Below are 21,126 nucleotides of genomic sequence, written 5' to 3' on the forward strand. Positions count from 1 at the left end.
GATATTCTGACCTCAAAAATTTTAGATTTGATTTTCTCAGCATGGGATAGTATTTTGAAAATGGGAAGAGGCCTTGGAGATCATGTAATTTGGCATCTCTATTTTAAAGCTGAAACATATTAAAGTCCTTTTAAATTTGGTAAATAATTATAAACAAAGAAGCTAATACAAACAGCCTACACTAACAGAAATATAGAATCTACTTAAGAGAAATTTAAGGACACTGTAGAAATTTAAGGACACTGTACTCTGTTCTGTAAGACCAAATCGAGAAAGTTACTTTCATTTCTGTATATAACACTACATACAACGGAAGTTAAGAAGAGGCAATCAAGCTTATATGAAGTCAAGAAAACCTGCCACTTGAAAAGATTTTGATATTTAAACTTAAAAAGGAAGATAGAAGTAATCCCTGCCCCCATCCTAGCATTTTGGTTTCTCTTATTCTATAGCTATTATCACCTTCATCTAGTACCCTGCACTTTTTAATGTAAATATCATGGTAATAAGAATTTTTGTCTGTTTTGTTCACTAATATATCTCTGGAGAAAGTACTCAGTACATAGTAGGTGCTCAAAAATATTTAAGTTATAAATGAATGTCTATTTTATGTCCAATCAGAGTTTTGTACAGACATAAAGAATGGAAAAAATAAAATATTCAAATAAACGACAGCTGAGAAAATCCAGTAATTGAAGAAAGGTTGGAATCTAGGAAACAATGACACTCAAGGAAGATAAATAACAATAAATCTATGCTAGGTGCAATGGCTCACTCCTGTAATCCCAGCACTTTGAGAGGCCGAGGCAGGTGGATCACGAGGTCAGGAGATCGAGACCATCCTGGCTAACATGATGAAGCCCCATCTCTACTAAAAATACAAAAGATTAGCTGGCCGTGGTGGCGGGCACCTGTGGTTCCAGCTACTCGGGAGGCTGAGACAGGAGAATGGCGTGAACCTGGAAAGCGGAGCATGCAGTGAGCCAAGATCGTGCCATTGCACTCCAGCCTGGGCGACAGAGCAAGACTCCAATTCAAAAAAGGAAAAAAAAAAAGAAAGAAAGAAAGAAAGAAAAGAAAAAGAAATAAAAAAAAGAAATCCATGCCCAGTCTCATAGTAGAGAAACAGCAGATAATCAAAGACCAAGAAAAAAAATCCCAAATGAAGGAAAATGACAGATTATCTCCTAAAATGACTATTACAGTGACAACCGATTATTCACCAGCAATACTGTAAACAAAAAGCAAGTAGAATAATATCTTTCAAATGCCAAAAACAAAATAAATTTCAATGTAAAATTCTATATCTAACCAAACTATCTTTCAGGTAAGAGAACCTCGATTAAAAATAAGAGTTTTATTATCAAAGACTCCACTAAAGATACTTCCAAAATACGTACTTTAGGAGAAAAAAAATAATCATCTCAAAATAAAAGGTCAAAATGTAAGAACTAGTGGTAAGCCAAAAAAAGGGGCAATCATAAGGGTGAATCTAAACAAACACCTTTATTTGAAAAAAAAAATATTGTCAATTTATGAGCCTAAAAAGAAAACTGAAATACCGAACATCAATAGTGTATTTAAGTCAGGACAACAACTATCTAAATGAACATGTGCCAAGATCCTTTTATGTTCAGAAGAAAAATTAAAAGAATCATCTTAATTAAAATAGCATTTTATACAAAATTGAACTTTAAATACAACTCCAAAATAAATACCAATAGGGATCTTTTTTAAAAAGTTAATAAGCCAATTCTAAAATCTTAATAGAAGAGCAATGGTGCATTAAGAGTCAAGATAATTCTGAAGATGACAAAAAACAAAGGGTATTTACCCTACCTCATCTAAGTTCACAGCATACATTTATATTCATTAAGAAAGGGTGTTCATCGTGCGGAGATACACAAACCAGTGGAACAGAATATACAGCCCAGGACTTGACACTTCCCCACCAAATATGTGGAAACTTATTAGAGAGACAGAATTATAGATCTGTGAAGAAAGAGTAAGTTAGTCAAAAAATGAAACTGGAATAAAGTGGGTCCTTCTTTCACATATACACAAAAAAATCCATTCCATGTGGACTAATGGTTTAAATGTAAGAGACTAAACTTTAAAATATTTGCAGTAATGTTATAGCACAAGATAGTGTTATATAAGGATTCTTAAGACATAAAACATATAAATTACAGGAAAAAACAGATTGCCAACTTCTAAAATTACTATAAAATAAAACGGGAAAATAATCTAAATACAAGAAGATATTTGTAACACATAAAACTGACAAAAAATAGGTGCCAAGTTATATAAGGAATGTCTACTAATCAACAGAAAATAAAAGCACAATAGAAAAAAATGTGTTCATTCTTTGTTTTATAAAAAAGATATTTTACCAAGGGAAAATACTAGTGGCCAATGAACATAGGAAAAGATCCTTAGCATCCCTTGTAGACAAGGAAATGTAAATTAAACCTCCAGTGAAATAGTATTTTATATCCAAGGGACTGGTAACAAATTTAAAAATAAATATGACAATAGCAAAACTTGATGAGGATGTGAAGCAGACAGCTACGTATATAAACTGTTACTCTAGAAATCAATTTGATGTTACATGGTAAAGTTTAAAATGTGTATATCTATGACCCCAGGTATATATTATTAAGAAAACCTTGCACATGTGCTCTTATAAGCATATATTCATATACCATGGTTTATTAAAGGAAAAAAAAATACAATCTGTATATATTCCAAAGTTTACTTATAGGGTAATGGGTTAGTTATAGATACTAACAGACTGAAATACTATTCAGCAATGAAAATGAGTTAACTATGTTCAGTCCATGAACATGAATAAATCTAAAAACTATGTTAACTTTTTTAAAAAGCAAGTCACAAGATAACGATGACAGTATGGTATGTAAAATACATAAAACTCAACCATAGATTGCTTAAGGATAAATATGCATATAGTAAAAACATAAGGAAAGTCGCAGAGATGCTAAAAACAAATATTTAGAATTGTGGCTAACTCTGTGGAAAAGGAAGTTTGTCGTTGGTGTGGAGCACATAAAAGTATTTGAAAGTATTGATAATGTTCTATTTTTTAACTTGAGTGGTAGCATATGTGTGTCTATTTATTAATCTTGTTCAAAAGCTATGCATTTAATATTAACTCACTTAATATAAAATATTTTATAATTTCTTAAGTAAAAATATCAGCTATGATAAAATTCATTACATCCCCCCCCCCAAATTATCCCAACAGTTAAATTTTGATTCATTTGTAGAGCATTAAAAACACATTTGATTGAATAAAATTCAATTAACATATATATAGGAGTTCAGTCAGGATGGTGGGAAAATTGTAAGAAAAAGTTATAGGGAAAGACGCAAACCTTCTTCGAAGGCTGGGAGGTTTTGCAAAAGCTTCAGAGGAGAAATGACTGAAGGCAGCCAAATTCTGTTACCCAGAGCCTGAGGGCAAAGGGTAGATAACACGGAAATGTAAAGGAACTTATCTAGATACGTTGGTTTACTTATGTCTCCAGAAACCAACCTTTGACCATTCCTGCACAGGACTGCTCTCTACTCAGGGGGCTGGCAATGTTAATTACTCACAAATTGTGTTTGCTCCAAGCCTTTGTCATTAAATCTGTACTAAATAAATGCAAGTGTAACCAGCTTATGGGGGCTGCACTCTGGGTTGCACTGCACTCTCATTGGTGGTGCTAAGGAGTGCAGTCCCCCTAGCCACACTGTCAGGCAAAATACCTGTGTCAGAGTACTTTTGTCATCCGTCACTCAGCCAGAGTCTGTAGGACAGACTTGGCACATATATTTAAAATACCTACTAAAAGCAATGTGTTAAACTTTTTTAGGCCCAAAAGATAAAAGACATAATACCTTTTTAACATTTTAAGTTTTGTTCTTGAGTTAGTTCATATATTAAGAAGACATGTGTCTGGGGAGGCAGAGCAGGATGACAAAATAGAAGGCTCCACCAATCATTCCCCCTGAAAGGACCCCAATTTAACATCTACCTTTACCAAAAACACCTTCATAAGGACCAAAAATCAGATGACTACTCGCAGTATCTGGTTTTAACTCCATATTGCTGAAAGAGGCACCGAAGAGGCAGGAGAAACTGTCTTTAATTGCCAGTACCACCCCTTCCCATCCCCCAGCAGCAATTCTGTGTGCTGGGGAGAGGGAGAGCACAGCATTTGTGAGGAAATGAACTCAGTGCTGCCCTTGTTATATCAGAAAGTGAAAACAAACCAAATTCAGTTGACACCTGCCCGTGGAAGGAGCATTTAAACCAGCCCTAGCCAGAGGGGAATCGCCAATCCCAGCAGTCAGAACTTGAGCTCCCACAAGGCTTACCACTGCAGGTGAAACTTCTCTGGGCTGAGAATAAACTTGAAAGGCAGTAGGGTCACTAGGACTGCAACTCCTAGGAGAGTCCTAGTGCTGAACTGGGCCCAGAGTCAATGGACTTTTGGGGCATGTGACCTACTGAGACACCAGCCAGGGCAGCTAAGGGAGTGCTGGCATACCCCCACCTCTACCCCTATGGTGCATAGCTCATGGCTCCAAAAGAGACCTTTTTCATCCACATGAGGAGAGGAGAGGGAAGAGTGAAAAGAACTTTGCCTTGCATTTTGTATATCAGCTCAACCACAGTAGGCTAGGGCACCAATCAGAGTTGTGAGACCTCCTTCCAGGCCCCAGTTCCCAGATGACATTTCTAGACACACCCTAGGACAGAAAGGAACCCATTGTCTTAAAGGGAAAGACCCAGTCGTATCAGGATTCATCACCTGCTAACTGAAGAGTCCTTGGGCCCTGAATAACCAGCAGCAATACCCCGGTACTATATTGAGGGTCTTGGGTAAAACTCTGAGACTTGCTGGCCTCAGGTGAGACTCAGCACATTCCCAGTTGTGGTGACTATGGGGCGAGACAAAAAAGCAGAGGGAAAGTAAAGGGAACTTTGTCTTATACCTTAGGTACCAGCTTGGCCACAATGTGGGTAGAGCACCAAGCAGGCTCTTGAGGTACCAGTTTCAGGATTTGGCTCTTGGATGGCATTTCTGGACCATTCAACTTGGAAAAGAAGAAGTCAAATTATTCTTGTTTGCATATGATATAATGTTATGTTTGCAAAAACAGACTCCATCAAAAAACTATTCAAATTGATAAATTCACTAAAGTCACAGGATACAAAATCAACATAAAAAATCAGTAGCATTTCTGTATGACAGCAGTGGACAATCTGAAGGAGAAATCAAAAGAGTAATCCCATTTACAATATCTACAAATAAAATAAAATACCTAAGAAATAACTTAAGTGAACAAGTGAAAGATCTCTACAATAAAAACTATAAAACACTGATGAAAAGAAATTGAATAGGAAACAAAAAAATGGAACGATATTACATGTTAATGGATTGGAAAAATGAATATTGCTGAAATGTCCATACTACCCAAAGCAATCTACAGATCCAATGCAGTCCCTATTAAAATACAATGGCATTCTTCACAGATAAAAAACACAATCCTAAAGTTTATATGGAATCACAAAAGACCCAGAACAGTCAAAGCTATCCTAAGCAAAAAGAACAAATTGGAGGAAATCACATTACCTGACTTCACACTATACTACAGAACTATAGTAACCAAACAGCATGATACTGGCATAAAAACAGACACATAGATCAATAGAACAGAAGATAGAACCCAGAAACAAATCCACACACCTACAGTGAACTCATTTTCAACAAAGGTGCCAAGAACATACGCTGGGGAAAAGACAGTCCCTTCAATAAATGGTGTGGAAAAACTGGATATCCATATGCAGAAGAATAAAACCAGATCCCTATCTCTCACCAATACAAAAATACAAATCAAAATAGATTAAAGACATAAATATAAGACTTCAAATTATCAATCTTCTATAAGTAATCATTGGGGAAATTTTCTAGGACATTGGTCTGGGCAGAAATTTATGGAGTAATACCTCCCAAACACAAGCAACCAAAGCAAAAATGGACAAATGGGATCATATCAAACTAAAAACTTCTGCACAGCAAATAAAATAATCAACAAAGTGAAGAGACAACCTACAGAATGAGAGAAAATATTTACAAACTACTCATCTGACAAGGAATTAATAACCAGAATATATAAGGAGCTCGAACGACTCTATAGGAAAAAAATCTAATAATCTGATTAAAAATGGGCAAAATATTTAAATAGATATTTCTCAGAAGAAGATATGCAAATGACAAACAGGCATATGAAAAAGTGCTCAACATCACTGATCATCAGAGAAATGCAAATCAAAACTACAATGAGATATCATCTCACCCCAATTAAAATAACTTACATCCAAAGACAGGCAACAACAAATGCTGGCAAAGATGTAGAGAAAAGGGAACCCTTGTACACTCCTGGAAGTGTAAATTCATGTAATAACTAGGGGAACAGTTCTGTGGTTCCTCAAAAAAACTAAAAATAGAGCTACAATATGATCTGGCAATCCCACTGCTGGGTATATACACAAAAGAAAGGAAATCAGTATATTGAAGAGATACCTGCACTCACATATTTGTTGCAGCACTGTTCACAATAGCCAAGACTTGGAAGCAACCTAAGCATCCATCAAGAGATGAATGCATAAAGAAAATGTGATACATTTAAAAATGTTAAGTGAAATAAGCAAAGCACAGAAAGACGAACACCACATGTTCTCATTTACAAGTGGGAGCTGAACAATGAGAACACATGGACACAGGGAGGGGAATAATACACACTGGGGCCTGTCAGGGAAGCCAGGTGGGTGGAGGGAGAGCATTAGGAAAAATAGCTAATGCATGCTGGGCTTAATACCTAGGCAATGAGTTGATAGGTGCAGCAAACCACCATGGTCCACGTTTACCTATGTAACAAACCTGCATATCCTGCACATGTACCCTGGAACTTAAAACGAAAATTAAAATTAATTTTAAAAATCAAAACAATTGAACTCATCGAGATAGAGTAGAAGGATGGTTACCAGAGGCTGGAAAGGATAGCAGAGGAGGTGGTGGATGGGGATGGTTAATGGCTAAAATAAAAAGTTAGAAAGAATTAATAAGATCTAGTATTTGGTAGCACAACAGGGTGACTATAGTAAATAATAATTTAATTGTACATTTTAAAATAACTGAAAGAGTATAACTGAATTGTTTGTAACACAAAGGATAAATACTTGAGGGAGTGGATATTCCATCTTCCATGATATGATTATGCATTGCATCCCTGTATCAAAACATCTCATGTATCCCATAAATATATATATCTATTATGTACCCAGAAAAATTAAAAATAAGAAAAAGATTTGCAGAGCTCATGTTCCAAGAGCTTTTAGAAATCATTGTTTTGAGAGTGCTTTTATATAAATGAGGATATACTGGTTAAAAATAACTCCTTATAATGTATTATATAGGTGTATATTATACATATGGCATATATCCAGCTCTATTTTAATGTCTCTATTTAATAGATTTAGGTATAATTTTATTGTCTTTTCAGATAACTCATTTCTAATAACAGTATTTTTTACATCAGTAATGTCTTACATGTTGAGGTTAATTGTTTGATATTCAGTGTTCATAATCTGTTTGCTTTAAAAAGACTGATTTAAAACTTGACCCAACATGTTTGAAATAATTAAGAGACCACAGCCCACAATCAGAAGACATACTTTAGAAAATGATTCTTATTCGTCCTCCAAGAAATTTACAAATATGTCCCCATAAAAGAGCTCCATAAAGGACTTCATTTCCAAATATCAAGGGCATTGAACGGGATACTGCCACATTACCAGAACCCTAAAGCATTGTTTACAAGGAATTTTGACACCCAAGTTAAAAAATGATACACAAGCAACTTTTCCCACGAAACTATTCTAAAAAATGTTAAATTGTATTTGGTAATTCAGTTTTAGAAATCTGTTTTAATTTTTCTTAATAGAAGCATAACAAAGGTCATAAAAACACTCATTTTAATTTACAGATGGCAAATATTCATTTCAGTTACCAATTATTCAACCACAATGAACTTCTGGAAAAGCAAGAGGTTAACAAATTGAATCTATTTTCATCAAATTATCTAAAATCAGCCAAACTTAAAGACAATTTCATATTCACGCCCAAAGGCCAACACAAGTTTATAATTCATTGGGAATAAAAGAAGTCCTGTTTTTTAAAATTCCTCCTGATTTTTAAGAAATCTGAAGGAATTCAATTTTTATAAAGTCAGCATAGTTTCAAATAGCATTAACATTGATGTGGTAAATTATAGATGTCATTTAATAAAATGTATATTTAGAAGACAAAACAGCAATTTAGACAGAAAGACTTCTTAAAATGTGTGTCAAATAGAAGATTAGAAAAAAAGGTTTTAGTAAGAATAATCAGAAGTAAAAACAGTGTAACTTTATTTTTAACTAAAGTATTTTAAGTTCTTTCTTCCAACAAAAATTGGGTGCCTAATTCAATCATTTCTAGAACTGTTTCTTTTAATATGTAGAGAGAATATATGTATGAAACCATATATATATTTATATATGTATATATATGTAAAACCAGATATAAATATTAATCCTCGATTTTGTATATTACATTGTAGACATTTGATTAAAAATTGTAATGTAGGTATTAGAAACAATGCAAATGGCTAATCATAATATGGTATGGATGCACTATATTAGGAATTAGATTTAGTCTAATTACACATTAAAACCCCATTATTATAGGCTCAATTTTATTTTTGAAGTATGTTCTTAAAGCAGAGGTTTTACCTTTAGTAGGACGAAGACATAAAACTTTCCTAAGTGACTAAGTGTACAGGGATATTTAACTAACTAAAGGAGTAACTTATTTTCAAGCCTGATGCTAGGACCCATGATACATCCATATACAAATCACTAATCACACACTATTCATATATATTTAATACTGCAGAACCTCTGGAATCTCTTTGTTTGTTTGTTTGTTTGTTTGGAGACAGGGTCTCATTCTGTTGCCTAGGCTGCAGTGCAGCGGCATGATCGCTGCTCACTGCAGCTTTGACCTTGGGGATCAAGCTATCCTGCCGGCTAGTTTCTTTGTTGCTGAGACTACAGGTGCTGCCACTATGTCCGGCTAAATTTTTTGTTTTTGTTTTTGTAGAGAGAGGGGTCTTGCTCTGTTGCCCAGGCTGGTCTCAAACTCCTGGGCTCAACTGATCCTTCTACTTCAGCCTCCCAAAGTGTTGGGGTTACAGGCATGAGCTACCACATCTGGCCTTGATCTTTACTTGTTAATTATTTGCTGCTTAAGAGAGAATCACTTTTACTTATTCAAGTGATTTCAATGTATTTCTTCAGATATTTTATATAACTGTTGTTAATTAATGAGGTTTTAAGTATTGCACCTGTTAATAATATGCAGAAAATAAGAGAAGGAATTGGAGCTATTATTCCCATAAATGGAGTGAATGAGAAAAGTAATTTTAGAAAAAGTTGATCAATTTTAAATGAAATTCACATCCATGCTTTCTAAATATATGTCAAAATAAACCAATTAGTATTTGTGGAGGAACGTGAATCTGATAAAAATTTCCATGCCAAATGAATATTTCTCATTATATCAAAGTATAAATCTTCAGTCTTAGGACTGAAAGACTTTGTTATTTATTATCTAGCTATGAATATATCTTAATTTTGAAACATCTACAACAACAAAAAGAAGGAAGAATAGTACTCAAAGTTATTAGTTTGATAGAACTGATTTAAGGCAGACCTTTTGATATCAGATTGATTCTTTCATATTTGTTACTGTATTATACACATAAGATTTTACTAGGAGACCAAGTTACTCTGCCATAATGCCAGCTTGTAAATATTTGACATTGAGTCTCGCAGAAACTCTCTAAGGACAGTGAACAAATACCATAAGCAGTATTGCATTTGAGACAAAAGGGAATTAATTGAGAGTGACACCCATAGATACCACTGGCTGCTAAGAAGGATACGATCAGTGCCAGGAAACAGCACTGCACCTTTTATCATTTCTCCCATGATGCACCCTACTGACCACATGTCAACTGAAAACAAAAATGAAATGAAGATAAACAAGAACACAGGAATAGAACAACAAATAAATGAAAACACTGGGCTACTCATGCCATAGAGCAATAGTCTGACTTTTCACTGACTGGATGAGAGGCCGGTGGCATGATCATTAGTATTTTAAATGGTGAAAAGGGGAGAACATAGGCTGTCAAGGCCCTTTTCTGTCATATGACTGAAATAACGATGCTACCCAATGCTACCTAATGTAGAATAATATTACTTTGCAATTATAACTCAATGATTAATTTAGGTTTTGATTTAAAAGGTCTAATTTGCATTCATCTACTAGAATCCTACTGATTTTTATCATAAATTATTCCAGATAGTGTTAGTATGCAGATCAGTTTCTTTTTTACTCTTGTATACATATTTGAAAAAAAGAAAAAAGCTGAGCTGCCAGTAACCTCAAAAGAGTTTCTTTTATAAAACACATTTACCCTTATTTATAAATGCAGTTCCAGAAGTGAAAAGCCAGTTTAAGAATGAATGTTTCAGAATATGTTGTCTTAGTTTCATTGACTCCCATCAAAGGAGCATGTTTCTCAGCAGGAAGCCTTGTCTTATTCTTATAAACACGGTTGCCTTATAATGATAAGAAACGCTGGCTTTCAAAATGGGATGGTTCAATGTGAAATAAACAACATGACTAAAGAGCTGATACTTCTTCTGAGACTGTAAATCAAAAGAAACCTGGAATTCAAGGTGAAAGTATAATGGTCTCTCTGTTATTGCCAGGTATCATCCAGAATTTAAAACCAGGAAGCCAGGACAGAGTGCACACAGGGAGGGGCAAAATGGGGAAGGGTGAAGCAAGAAAGTGAACTCTCTCTCTTGAACCATACTTGGTTACTCACTTGTTCTACTTAAAAGTCAGAAAGAGAGGGCATTCTTGTGGGGGGGAAAATAAACAAGAAGAATTAGGGATGCTGAGGGGGAGCAAATAGGGAAAGGCATTAAGATAGCAGCACGATATAATTTTGCTCCACTTACTTTTCAAATTACATCTTGTAATTTGGCAGTGACCTTAAAGAGATCCTCATGAGATTCATTCCAATGTGAAAATCTCACTCGGGTTAAACTCAAAGTTTCCATTGTTTGATTTAACACCTAAACAAAGTGATCACTGCAAAGAAATGGTTATGGCTTTGAAGGTGATAAGCATACCCAAAGAAGCAAATATGTTTTGCTTCCAGTTCAGGAAAGCAACTGACATGCAGAAATATCAGGGAAAGATAGAGCAAACAGTTGTGCATCCCTTTATTATTAACGTGTTTGTCATTTCAAGTAATATCTGTCTCACAACAGGTTGGTATTGAGAAATCTTTGATTAAAGGAAAAAAACTGAAAACATATTTATTTTTAAATTCCAAGTATTCCTATCATACTGTCCGAAGAGACCAGTTTGACTAAATTGCTATTTATGGTGTATCTATATTTTATAGATATTGTGGAAGAGATATACAAAAAATATTGAGATAAAAAAACTCAATATGTGGTGTTTTCTCTTGCCTGTCTCCATTCAAACGTTTGGAAAAAATGGTTTCTGCCATTAACGTGTCTGGGATTTAGGAAACATCTATTTCTATTTCTTATTTAGTATAAAATAGTTTTTTACAATATCTCTTGCAGATATATTCATCTTTTTCTGCTAGAGAACCAACTCTATTATTTTCCAACTATGTGACTTTGGCCAGGTTACTTCTCTCTAAACCTCAATTTTGTCCTCTAAAATATTGATGATAAGCTGTATTTATTATGCAGAGTTTTATAGAAGACTTGGAAAAGTTATGTCTGGTAAAGATCCTTGCACAATTGCCTGATACATAGCAAGTCCTCAATAAATATTATTTATGTATCAAATCATCATCTATTAAATAATATATTAAAATTATATCTGGGAATTAAATATCTTTGGGAAAGGTTTATTTTAAATTTACATAATTATATTATATATTTCCATCTATAATAAAGAAATCTTTCCAATGGAGGAAACACCACTCACTAGGCAATCTATTTTATTGTTGAAATCACTTGGAAAGGCATCCTACATATTGAATCACATTGACCCTATGGAACTTCTCTTCATTAGGTAAACAGGATTTGTCATGTTTCCTCATCCAAATAATAACCTTAAAATATGTAACTATAACCTATAATCCCTAACCATTCCTCCATTCCTCTCCTAAAACTGGACAATTTTATCTTTCTGGCTAAAATCCCTTGATTTTTTCTTTTGTTTGTTTTTCTGTTCTTCACATGCCTTTAAACAACAGCAACAACAATAACAACAGATGGCCTACCTGAAATTCCGGTCTCTATGTTGTTTTAGCTCCAAACTAATTCTATATAGTTGTTAATTTTTTTTTCTTTTTTTTTTTTTTTTGAGCCGGAGTCTGGCTCTGTCACCAGACTGGAGTGCAGTGGCAAGGTCTTGGCTCACTGCAACCTCTGCCTCCTGGGTTCAAGCGATTCTCCTGCCTCAGCCTCCTGAGTAACTGTGATTACAGGCACATGCTGCCACACCCAGTTAATTTTTGTATTTTTAGTAAAGACAGGTTTTCACCATGTTAGCCAGGATGGTCTCGATCTCCTGACCTTGTGATCCACCCACCTCAGCCTCCCAAAGTACTGGGATTACAGGCATGAGCCACCGCACCCGGCCCAGTTGTTGATTTAATTACTGGTATTAATAACTGGTATGTCTCACAGTTCTCTTTTTGGTGTGGGGGATCTGAGATATATTCCAATGTAAAAGAAGAACATTTATTTAAAATATATCTTCATGGGCAGAACTCAAAATAGATTTAATAGATCACAAAACTTTTGCATAAAAATAATGCAGAGATATAGGCTCTAGATCTGAGATTCTGAAGTACATATTGAATTTCATTTTCTTTATTTTAATATATCTTTCTGAGTGATAATATCCTGGAAATCTTTCTAATTCCCATTTTAACTTTACTCACCATTCACTATACCTAGAGAATATTTATATCTATGTTACCAAAGTGCTAAGCCTTGTGCCTAGAAATGATAAGCTCTGTTATCTTGAATTACAAAGATTGAATATATGCACATAAATTTATATAGATTTTTATGTACTCAAGACAGGATTATGGCTCAAGATAAACTCACTGTACCAAACTTCATGCATTTGCCATCCCCACTAACAGAAAATACATAATAAAAGAATTTGATACCAACTCTTATTGAACAGGAAGATGGTAGTGGTAAGTCTTCCCTCTACTAATATCTCTATATTAGGATGCATAAACATACTAATACAATATGTATTTGAATATATTAGTGATATATATATATTGCTAATCAAGTTAAGAATAGATTATTTTATGAAATTGTCAGATATTACAATGAATAGGGACTGTGCATAGACCTTAGATGTAATTAGCAAATTCAATCACTGTTGGAAACTGGATTTTTATGCTTTCTGAGACAATCCAATACAGCATTTGGATCTCTATAAGAGTTCTGTACACTAAAGTTGCCAAGGTAGAATTCTGGTGGCTTTTAAAATTCTGATTCATCACATTCTTCCATCATCATTCTATCATTCCCATAGGCAGAAGGCAGATTCACTTGCAATTGTAACACTCAGATACTGAGTCACTTTCCTTAGAAGAAATGTTGAGTAAGTTTTGGTGTTACCAAAATATGGTTAATTTTCAGAGTGAGGACCTCTGAACATCTCATGTCATATTATTTGTCAGAAATTAGCTTATACTAAATTATCTTTTTCCTACTTCTAACCAAGAGACAGAAATGATATAATGTAAGCCCTGGAAGTTAAATCTAAATAAATAAAGAACTATATTGCTACTTCCATACTCCGTCTAATAGCTTAGATCATGATCCACGATTAAATAATTTTTGGACTATGTGAGCTTCTATCCTGGAAAATGTTTCCTCTCTAGGGGATTATGTAATTCTTCTGTCACAATTTCTGAGACTTCTCCTTAACACACCTAAGTATATTTTCATTTAGTATAGAATTTAGACAAATTTTCTTTCAATGAATGACTCAACACACAATAGCATGAAGAATTAATATAGTTTTCTAAAATCAGAACATTTCTTTGAAAATTATTTGTTATAATTTTATAAAAATTGTAAGTTACAAAGTTATCAGTTATAAAGTTAGAGCATTTCTTTTAAAATTAGTTAACTAAGTCTTAAATTTAGTTATTTAACAAAAGGACCTTGTATTAAACTTCAGTTCAAAGATAGAATTCTAAAAGACTACTGACATACATAAACTAAGAATGTACATATTTTGCACATATGAATCTAAGTAAGAAAAATAAGCAACAATTCACAAAACTTAACGCTAAATATTGTAATGCCAAGAAATCAGAAAAAGACTTTCTCCTTGATTCTACCTATTAAACTTGCTTTTATTTCTTTACAATCTCGGAATCTTCAGCTTCCATTCTGGTGAATCCTGTCTTGAATTTTCATAAAATAATAATAAAAGAGAAAAGCAGCAGGCACACTAGTGGTCAAAATGTATTCTTTTAAACAAATTCAAATAAATAATAATTTTATTTTTAAATATATGTTTATAATTACGTGCAATTTGTTTAGAGATGTCAAAGAATGCCTACTAAATTTTTTCATCCTAACTTTATTTAAAGCCATAAATTTTATATTGTTTGAAATAACCCTGTATTGTCTTAATTCTAAGAAACAGAGTTAGACTGTATAGTAAGTTGTTAGTTGCAAAAGTTTATTAGCAATTAAGCACTATCATTTCAAAGAGGTAAGAAGAATTTAAAAGTATCTCTGTGCTAGATGGATATAACAATCTGTAACCACAAATTTTTGTTCATTTTACTTTGATCCTTCCTAATGTTCATATTCAAACTTTAAAAAGATATAGCATTCAGTTAATTTGAGGATGTTTTTCTTATTTCTTCAAATATATTTTTGGAAAACCATTTACCTGTTCCTTAATAACTTGGCTCCCTGGCAAGGTTATGTGTATATCTCTTTGATTCTAACTGCAATTTCTTGTTCTTCAGAGGGAAAGGCAAGAGGAGCTATTTTAGCAGTTCAGCTGTTAGCTTTGGATATAATATACTTGAGGTCTAGAATTTTCAAATGTGTGCAGCATGCCTGTCTTTAATTTTATATCCAGAGAATATTGGCCAAGAACTTAGATAAAGGAACAGCACAGGGTTTGCTCAAAGAAGGTGCTAGCTACCATTTGAAGTAGAATGGAAAAAATAAGGTTGAAGAATGTATCTAAAAGAAGCAGGTTTGAGGAAAGGACTCAAGAAAATTCTACTGGGACAATAGGAGTCTTTGATAATCAACAAGATGGCATGCCCTGGTTGGGGTTTGGGAAGGTAGAGGCAGTCAATGACTGGATAGTTCTTAGAAAAAACTTCTAAGGAAGCATTGTAAAACTGCTTTCCTGTAAATTTTATTGAAAGGAACAAAATCTGAGTGAAACTAAAGTCATTGATTTCTTTTATCTGTTCTTTGGACTACATAAAAAAAAATTGACCTGGCATATTTACTACTCTCTAACTGGAAAGTCAGCATGGGTTTAAGAATGTTTAAAGAATGTTTAGTAAGACATTTAAATATGAATGTGCATTATAATGTTGTTCAAATAAACTACACTGTAAAAATATATGCTATGAAATGTTTTAATCATAAAACTATAGTGAAAATTAAGTATATGATAGTGTATGTATAACTAAGAAATACTTTACACAAGAAAAATAAGTATTAAGAAGTGATCCTCTGGATATTAAAATAATTAGCAAACTAATAGGTAGAAAAGCAAATATGTACTGTTTATGTTGTTCAATTTTGTTTATTTTGCCAACATTCTAATTTAGTAACCAAGACAATTCCCTGTGATATCATCTAGATCATATCAACCACCAAGAAACCCCCACAATGTTTCTCAAAATGCAAAGATAGTTTGAATGTGGGAAAGTAGTTAAACTTCAGTCATCAATGACAATTTCATGAGATTCTCTGATTCATCAAGACATTTTAACTATTTTTGCTTAGGGTTCAAGTTTAAAAGTTCTGTGAAGAGAGAAGAAAAATGTTGATTATTATGATAGCATTATCACATCATTTTTCAGCCTCAGTAATTTAATATAAATTACTCTGAATAATTCCAGGTGAAAGACATGTGAACCTCTGATTGTTTTTTGAAATTTCTGCAGAATCTTGGAAGAGATCAAGGTATCAATTAGCATATACTTAGCTTTGCTATTTCTTCTAATAAATGTTAGAGTAATTTCAATATGCTTAAAATTGTGGAATTCTTCTGCCGATAAGTAACTTGAATCAGCCCTCAGCTTTGTGTCTGATAGTCACAGTTTGAGAGGTTATCTGACTGCTCAGTTGTTGCTAGGAAGCCCTGTGCATAAAATGATAATAATTTCATTTAAAGATTAATAAAACAATTCCACTCAAAACTGACAAAGCACATTATTTAACTGAAATTTCTATAGGTTTATTTTTTTAAATATAACCATAAGTTTAAACATTAAGTTATAATTTTAATTATAGGTAAAAGGGGCTAAGAAATCCAAATGGAAACATTTTCAAAAAGGAAACTTTTTTTCTAACCTATTTCATTGGAAAATATCTACTGATTTTTCAGTAAAATTTAACTTAAGCAAAAGGCTTTCCATTGTAGATGTCTTTATGCAATTTTTTTTAACTTCTAGGTCCACTTGCAGGGTCATTATCACATATGGCACTAGGCTATTAAAGACTGCTGTACTATGTAATCATCATCTTGAGATAAAGAAATATAGACATTATATAATGAATGAAAACCTTTATTATAATCTACATTATTTGTATTAGAGATTATTTTAATGTTTAGGTTCATACATATCAAGGATATAAATGTTATGTATTAATTTTCACACAAATAATTTCAGCTCCAAAAATTTTTCTAAAACAAACTAGGATAAAAAGCGGGGGTGGGGGGCGGCTTCCAAGAGAAAAATTTTTAAAAGAAAATAGAATTATCAATATGGTGCTATTTTTTGTTTGTTTTTCTGAAGGGTTAGATTGAGTTGAAAACTTTTTACTTTTTTTCTTTTTTATTGGCTTTTAAATTTAATACTGTCAAAATAGAAGAAAAGCAATCCTCATAAATGCCTGAAGAGCTAAATAAGATCTCACAGGACAACCTCGCTATGTGAAATCAAGTGACATGTAACAAAATGTCACATGAAAATGAGAAATCCTGTGGCTTTTTGCTTTCCACTGACAAGTACATTAAAGAGATATGGCCGTGCAATTCACTCTGAGTATTGATTGAGAGGTTCCTTCTTTGTCTAAAATGTATTATATACCAAAGACAAAAGCATGAAGAGAGTAATTCCTACTTTTGAATAAAGTCAGCACATTTAAATATGAATGTGCATTATAATTTGTTCAAATAAACTATACTAGGCATATAATTAATCCCCAAACTATAGATAAGTAATTTAAAATGAAATAAATTTTCCTAAGTAGCCATATAAAATCTAATGGTGAAAATAATACTTCACACTAAATATAGGAAAGGAACATGGAGCAAACAGAGATTCAAGACCTTGAGACTGGTTATAAATAAATGGTTGCCATGTAGTTTTCTTATCTTCTAGACCAGCACTGTCTAATAGAAAAATGACAGTCACAAATGCCAATCATATATGTAGTTTTAAGTTTAATGTCCACATTCAAAAGAATAAAAAACAGGTGAGTTTAATTTTAACAGCATATATCTTTAATCCAATATATTCATAATGCCATCACCTCAACATAATCTATATAAGATTATTAATAATATATTTTACATGCTTTTAAAAAATCTTCAAAATCTGGTATGCATTTTACATATAAAACACATTTTAATTTAGACTAGTTATAATTTCAAGTGCTGAATAACCACATGTGGCTAGTGGCTACCAACTAGACAGTGCAGTTCTAGAACATGTCATTACTCTTATATTACTAGTGGAATTTCGAGACTATCTCATTAATATCCAGCAGAATGAATAAATGTCTACCTAAATACAAGCTTATTATGGTACCCACTTCTTGTTGAGTCATTTTCTTTTTTGTTTTTGGTTTTTGCTGTTGGACTTTTTAAATACCTAAATAAAAAAATCATAACATTTCTTACATAATAAAAGGATTCCTTAATAAAATTTTCTTATCAATCCAATAGAATGGTTAATAGAGTTATGAGTCACATGGTTATTGCCAATTTCCAAAACATCCATATGTAATAAATATACTAAATTCAATCCTGTATTGTAGTTGTTAAAGTTGTCAATTGTGGTTATACTTAGATTTGCACTAGTATATGTAGTAAGGTATTTTTGTATTTTTAAAAGTATATTCTACTATTATATGTAAACTTTATTGTCTATATATTACAAACACAAATCTGTACCTTTACTAGAGAGTTAACTTATGGCCATTTAAGAAATGTATCAGTTCATTTGATAATCCCAAATCATAGATAGCTCTACAGGAAAATTTCTGATGGACTCTATTGCAGGACTCAGTAGTAGAACTTAAATCAAAATTGCTTCATGAAATTATAAATTTAATTGGGAAAACAAGTATGTATGTCTATGTCACATCTCTAAGTCAGGTGAGGGAAGTCTACATTGAACTCACCTGACCACCAGCAACTTGAACAATAATTACAATTTTTAAATGCAGAAGTTCATGTTTTGAGGAGGATATGATATATTGACCTGTTAAAGACTTGATTTAGTGTCAAGAATAGTTTAAATCAATGAAGCCATAGACAGAAGCTTAGAATGTCAGCAAGGAGAGCAACTTTTATGCCTAAATATTGTAGAAGCACAAAATAGTTTTAGAAAGGAGATGGAAAATGACTCGCAAATAGTGATTTATTTTTCTAGTTATAAAGGTAAATATATTTTAATCATTTGGGATCTGGTGGCCTCTGTTACTAAAGGAAAATAGCATTACTATTTTTAGTTGCAGGCAAGAAAGTAATTTTAGAAGAAAAAAGCCTATTGAAATTTAATGAAAAGAAATCATTGTGGTAGGTAATCTTCGGTACTGGTCAGATTATAGAAATCATCACTTTTTTATTACAATAACACCACTTACCCAACTTTTTGCTTCTATCTTTACTCTCCTGGTAAAATCATTATGTGTTTAAAAGGGAGAGAGAACAAAACAGGTAAAGCTGTAGCAAAAGGTACAAGGATACAGTCCCTTCCTGGAAAGAGGATTTTGTGGCGAACCATTTCTCCCATAATGCATCCCACAGACCATATATCCACTAGAACAGGAGAGAGAGGGTAGTGAAGAAAAGGGAGGAAAGTAAAGTTAACTAAGATAATTGACTTCTGAAGGAGGAGGAAAAAGAACAGTTTGATTAAAAGTACAATTTTCACCTCCCACCAAAAGTTGGCCAAAAGGTGAATTGAAACCAGCACTACGCTATGACATAAACAGTGTCTAGTATTAGAACTCAAATTAATCTTTAAAAAACCATTACTTTGTGGATTCTGTACATTGCCTCTCAGTAGCGCCACAAAGTGGTGACGTTGGTGACAGAGAAAAGCAATAGCTAAACCAAAAGTATCTCCATGGCAGGTGACAGCTAAAAGCCACCAAAGGGTTTTCTGTGTCATTTTCTGGATGCAGAGAAAACGATATTAACTTGTAGAGGTGGCTATTTTCACTTTCTATTCTATTCAGTTACAGATAATAGGGCAACAAGAGACCACCTTTTTTTCAGGGGGCCGGGGCAGGAGCAAAACAAGATAAATTCAACCAAATCCAAGAAACCAGGAAATAACTGGAACCATGGTTTAGAGGCAAAAGAATTGGAATTCCTGGTATTTAGGACTTAGCTTTTCCTTCAGAAGTTTATTCTTGTAAATAAACATCAGTTTTAGTTTCCATTTGAAATATTTCAAGAAAAAGGACATATGATGAATTAGCACATGTATAAAGGAGTCATCTGGAAGGAAAGTGAAAAAAGTATTAAATGTGTTAAAAATTGTTACGTACATATATTTATTTCCAAATTGTCAAGCTTGTTAGGAAAACATGCTTTGCCTTCTCTTACCAATCTTTACCCCTTTCCAACTTGTTTTTTATTATGGACAAAGGAAACTTTTGGGCAGAATCATTTGGCCGAATTGTTCCATGGGGAAGGAAGGCGGGGCTAGGTGCAGGGGACAGCAGGGCATGCCTGATGTGGGAGCAAGCAGGTTTTTCTGCATGATAACCTTCCACCCGTTGGTGGGAGGGCAGCACCAGGGTGCCAGGCAGGCCTCCTCCATGGACTTAGAGAAGTCGCAAACCTAAGGCAGCGACTTGCAATTCTTTCTAGTGAGGAAAGGGAAAGGGATTTTAATACCAGCTATTTGCAGTGCCAAGATCTGAAAAGCCCGAATAGGCAAATTCAGATCCTCTCCCCCACCCCAGTCTCCTGTACATTCTTGATTCTTGACTTTGTTTCTCAATAACTTGTGAAGAAAGTATAAAAATGTCCTCTTTTCTGAATGAATTAGATGTGGTATTGCCTAGTGAGGAGGACTAGATTCATCTCTTCTGAGTCAAAAGGTGCCAGAACTCTGACGTTGCCCACCAGGGTGAACTTGACCTTCGTAAGAGGTGACTTTTTAACTTCCTCTGTATAAATGCATACATACATTATCTGTCTTCTAATCTAAGAGTATACAAAGAAGTTTCTGCAAACTTCAGTGGCCAGGGAATTTTCACAAAAGTACCCTGTAGCACCTGAACATAAAAATACCCTGATTATTTTTATAGAACTTATTAAAATAGTCTGCTAAAACTAAATACAATAGAATATAAAATAAATATTTAAGATACATTGAATACATATACAATCCTAATTTAAAACTATTTTAATTCCTAAGTATATTGAATATGTTTTTCAATATGGTGCATTATTTGTA

At 33.4% G+C, this 21,126-nt stretch overlaps 1 protein-coding gene across 6 annotated transcripts in view; it reads right to left on the reverse strand.

Moving 5' to 3' along the window:
• The window catches only part of MAPK10 (mitogen-activated protein kinase 10), a 353,499-nt gene that overhangs the window by 59,425 nt on the left and 272,948 nt on the right, over positions 1-21,126 (reverse strand). For 5 of the 6 annotated variants that reach the window (XM_012001307.1, XM_012001303.1, XM_012001304.1 and 2 more), the window contains one exon: positions 19,401-19,472. In XM_012001307.1, coding sequence (XP_011856697.1) covers positions 19,401-19,472 — 72 coding nt within the window. Of the gene's footprint in view, positions 1-10,059; positions 10,132-19,400; positions 19,473-21,126 lie in introns of all 6 variants that reach the window. The other variant, XM_012001302.1, reaches the window with a different exon arrangement.

This window comes from Mandrillus leucophaeus, unplaced genomic scaffold, assembly GCF_000951045.1.
Source record: "Mandrillus leucophaeus isolate KB7577 unplaced genomic scaffold, Mleu.le_1.0 Scaffold658, whole genome shotgun sequence".
Taxonomy (NCBI): domain Eukaryota; kingdom Metazoa; phylum Chordata; class Mammalia; order Primates; family Cercopithecidae; genus Mandrillus; species Mandrillus leucophaeus.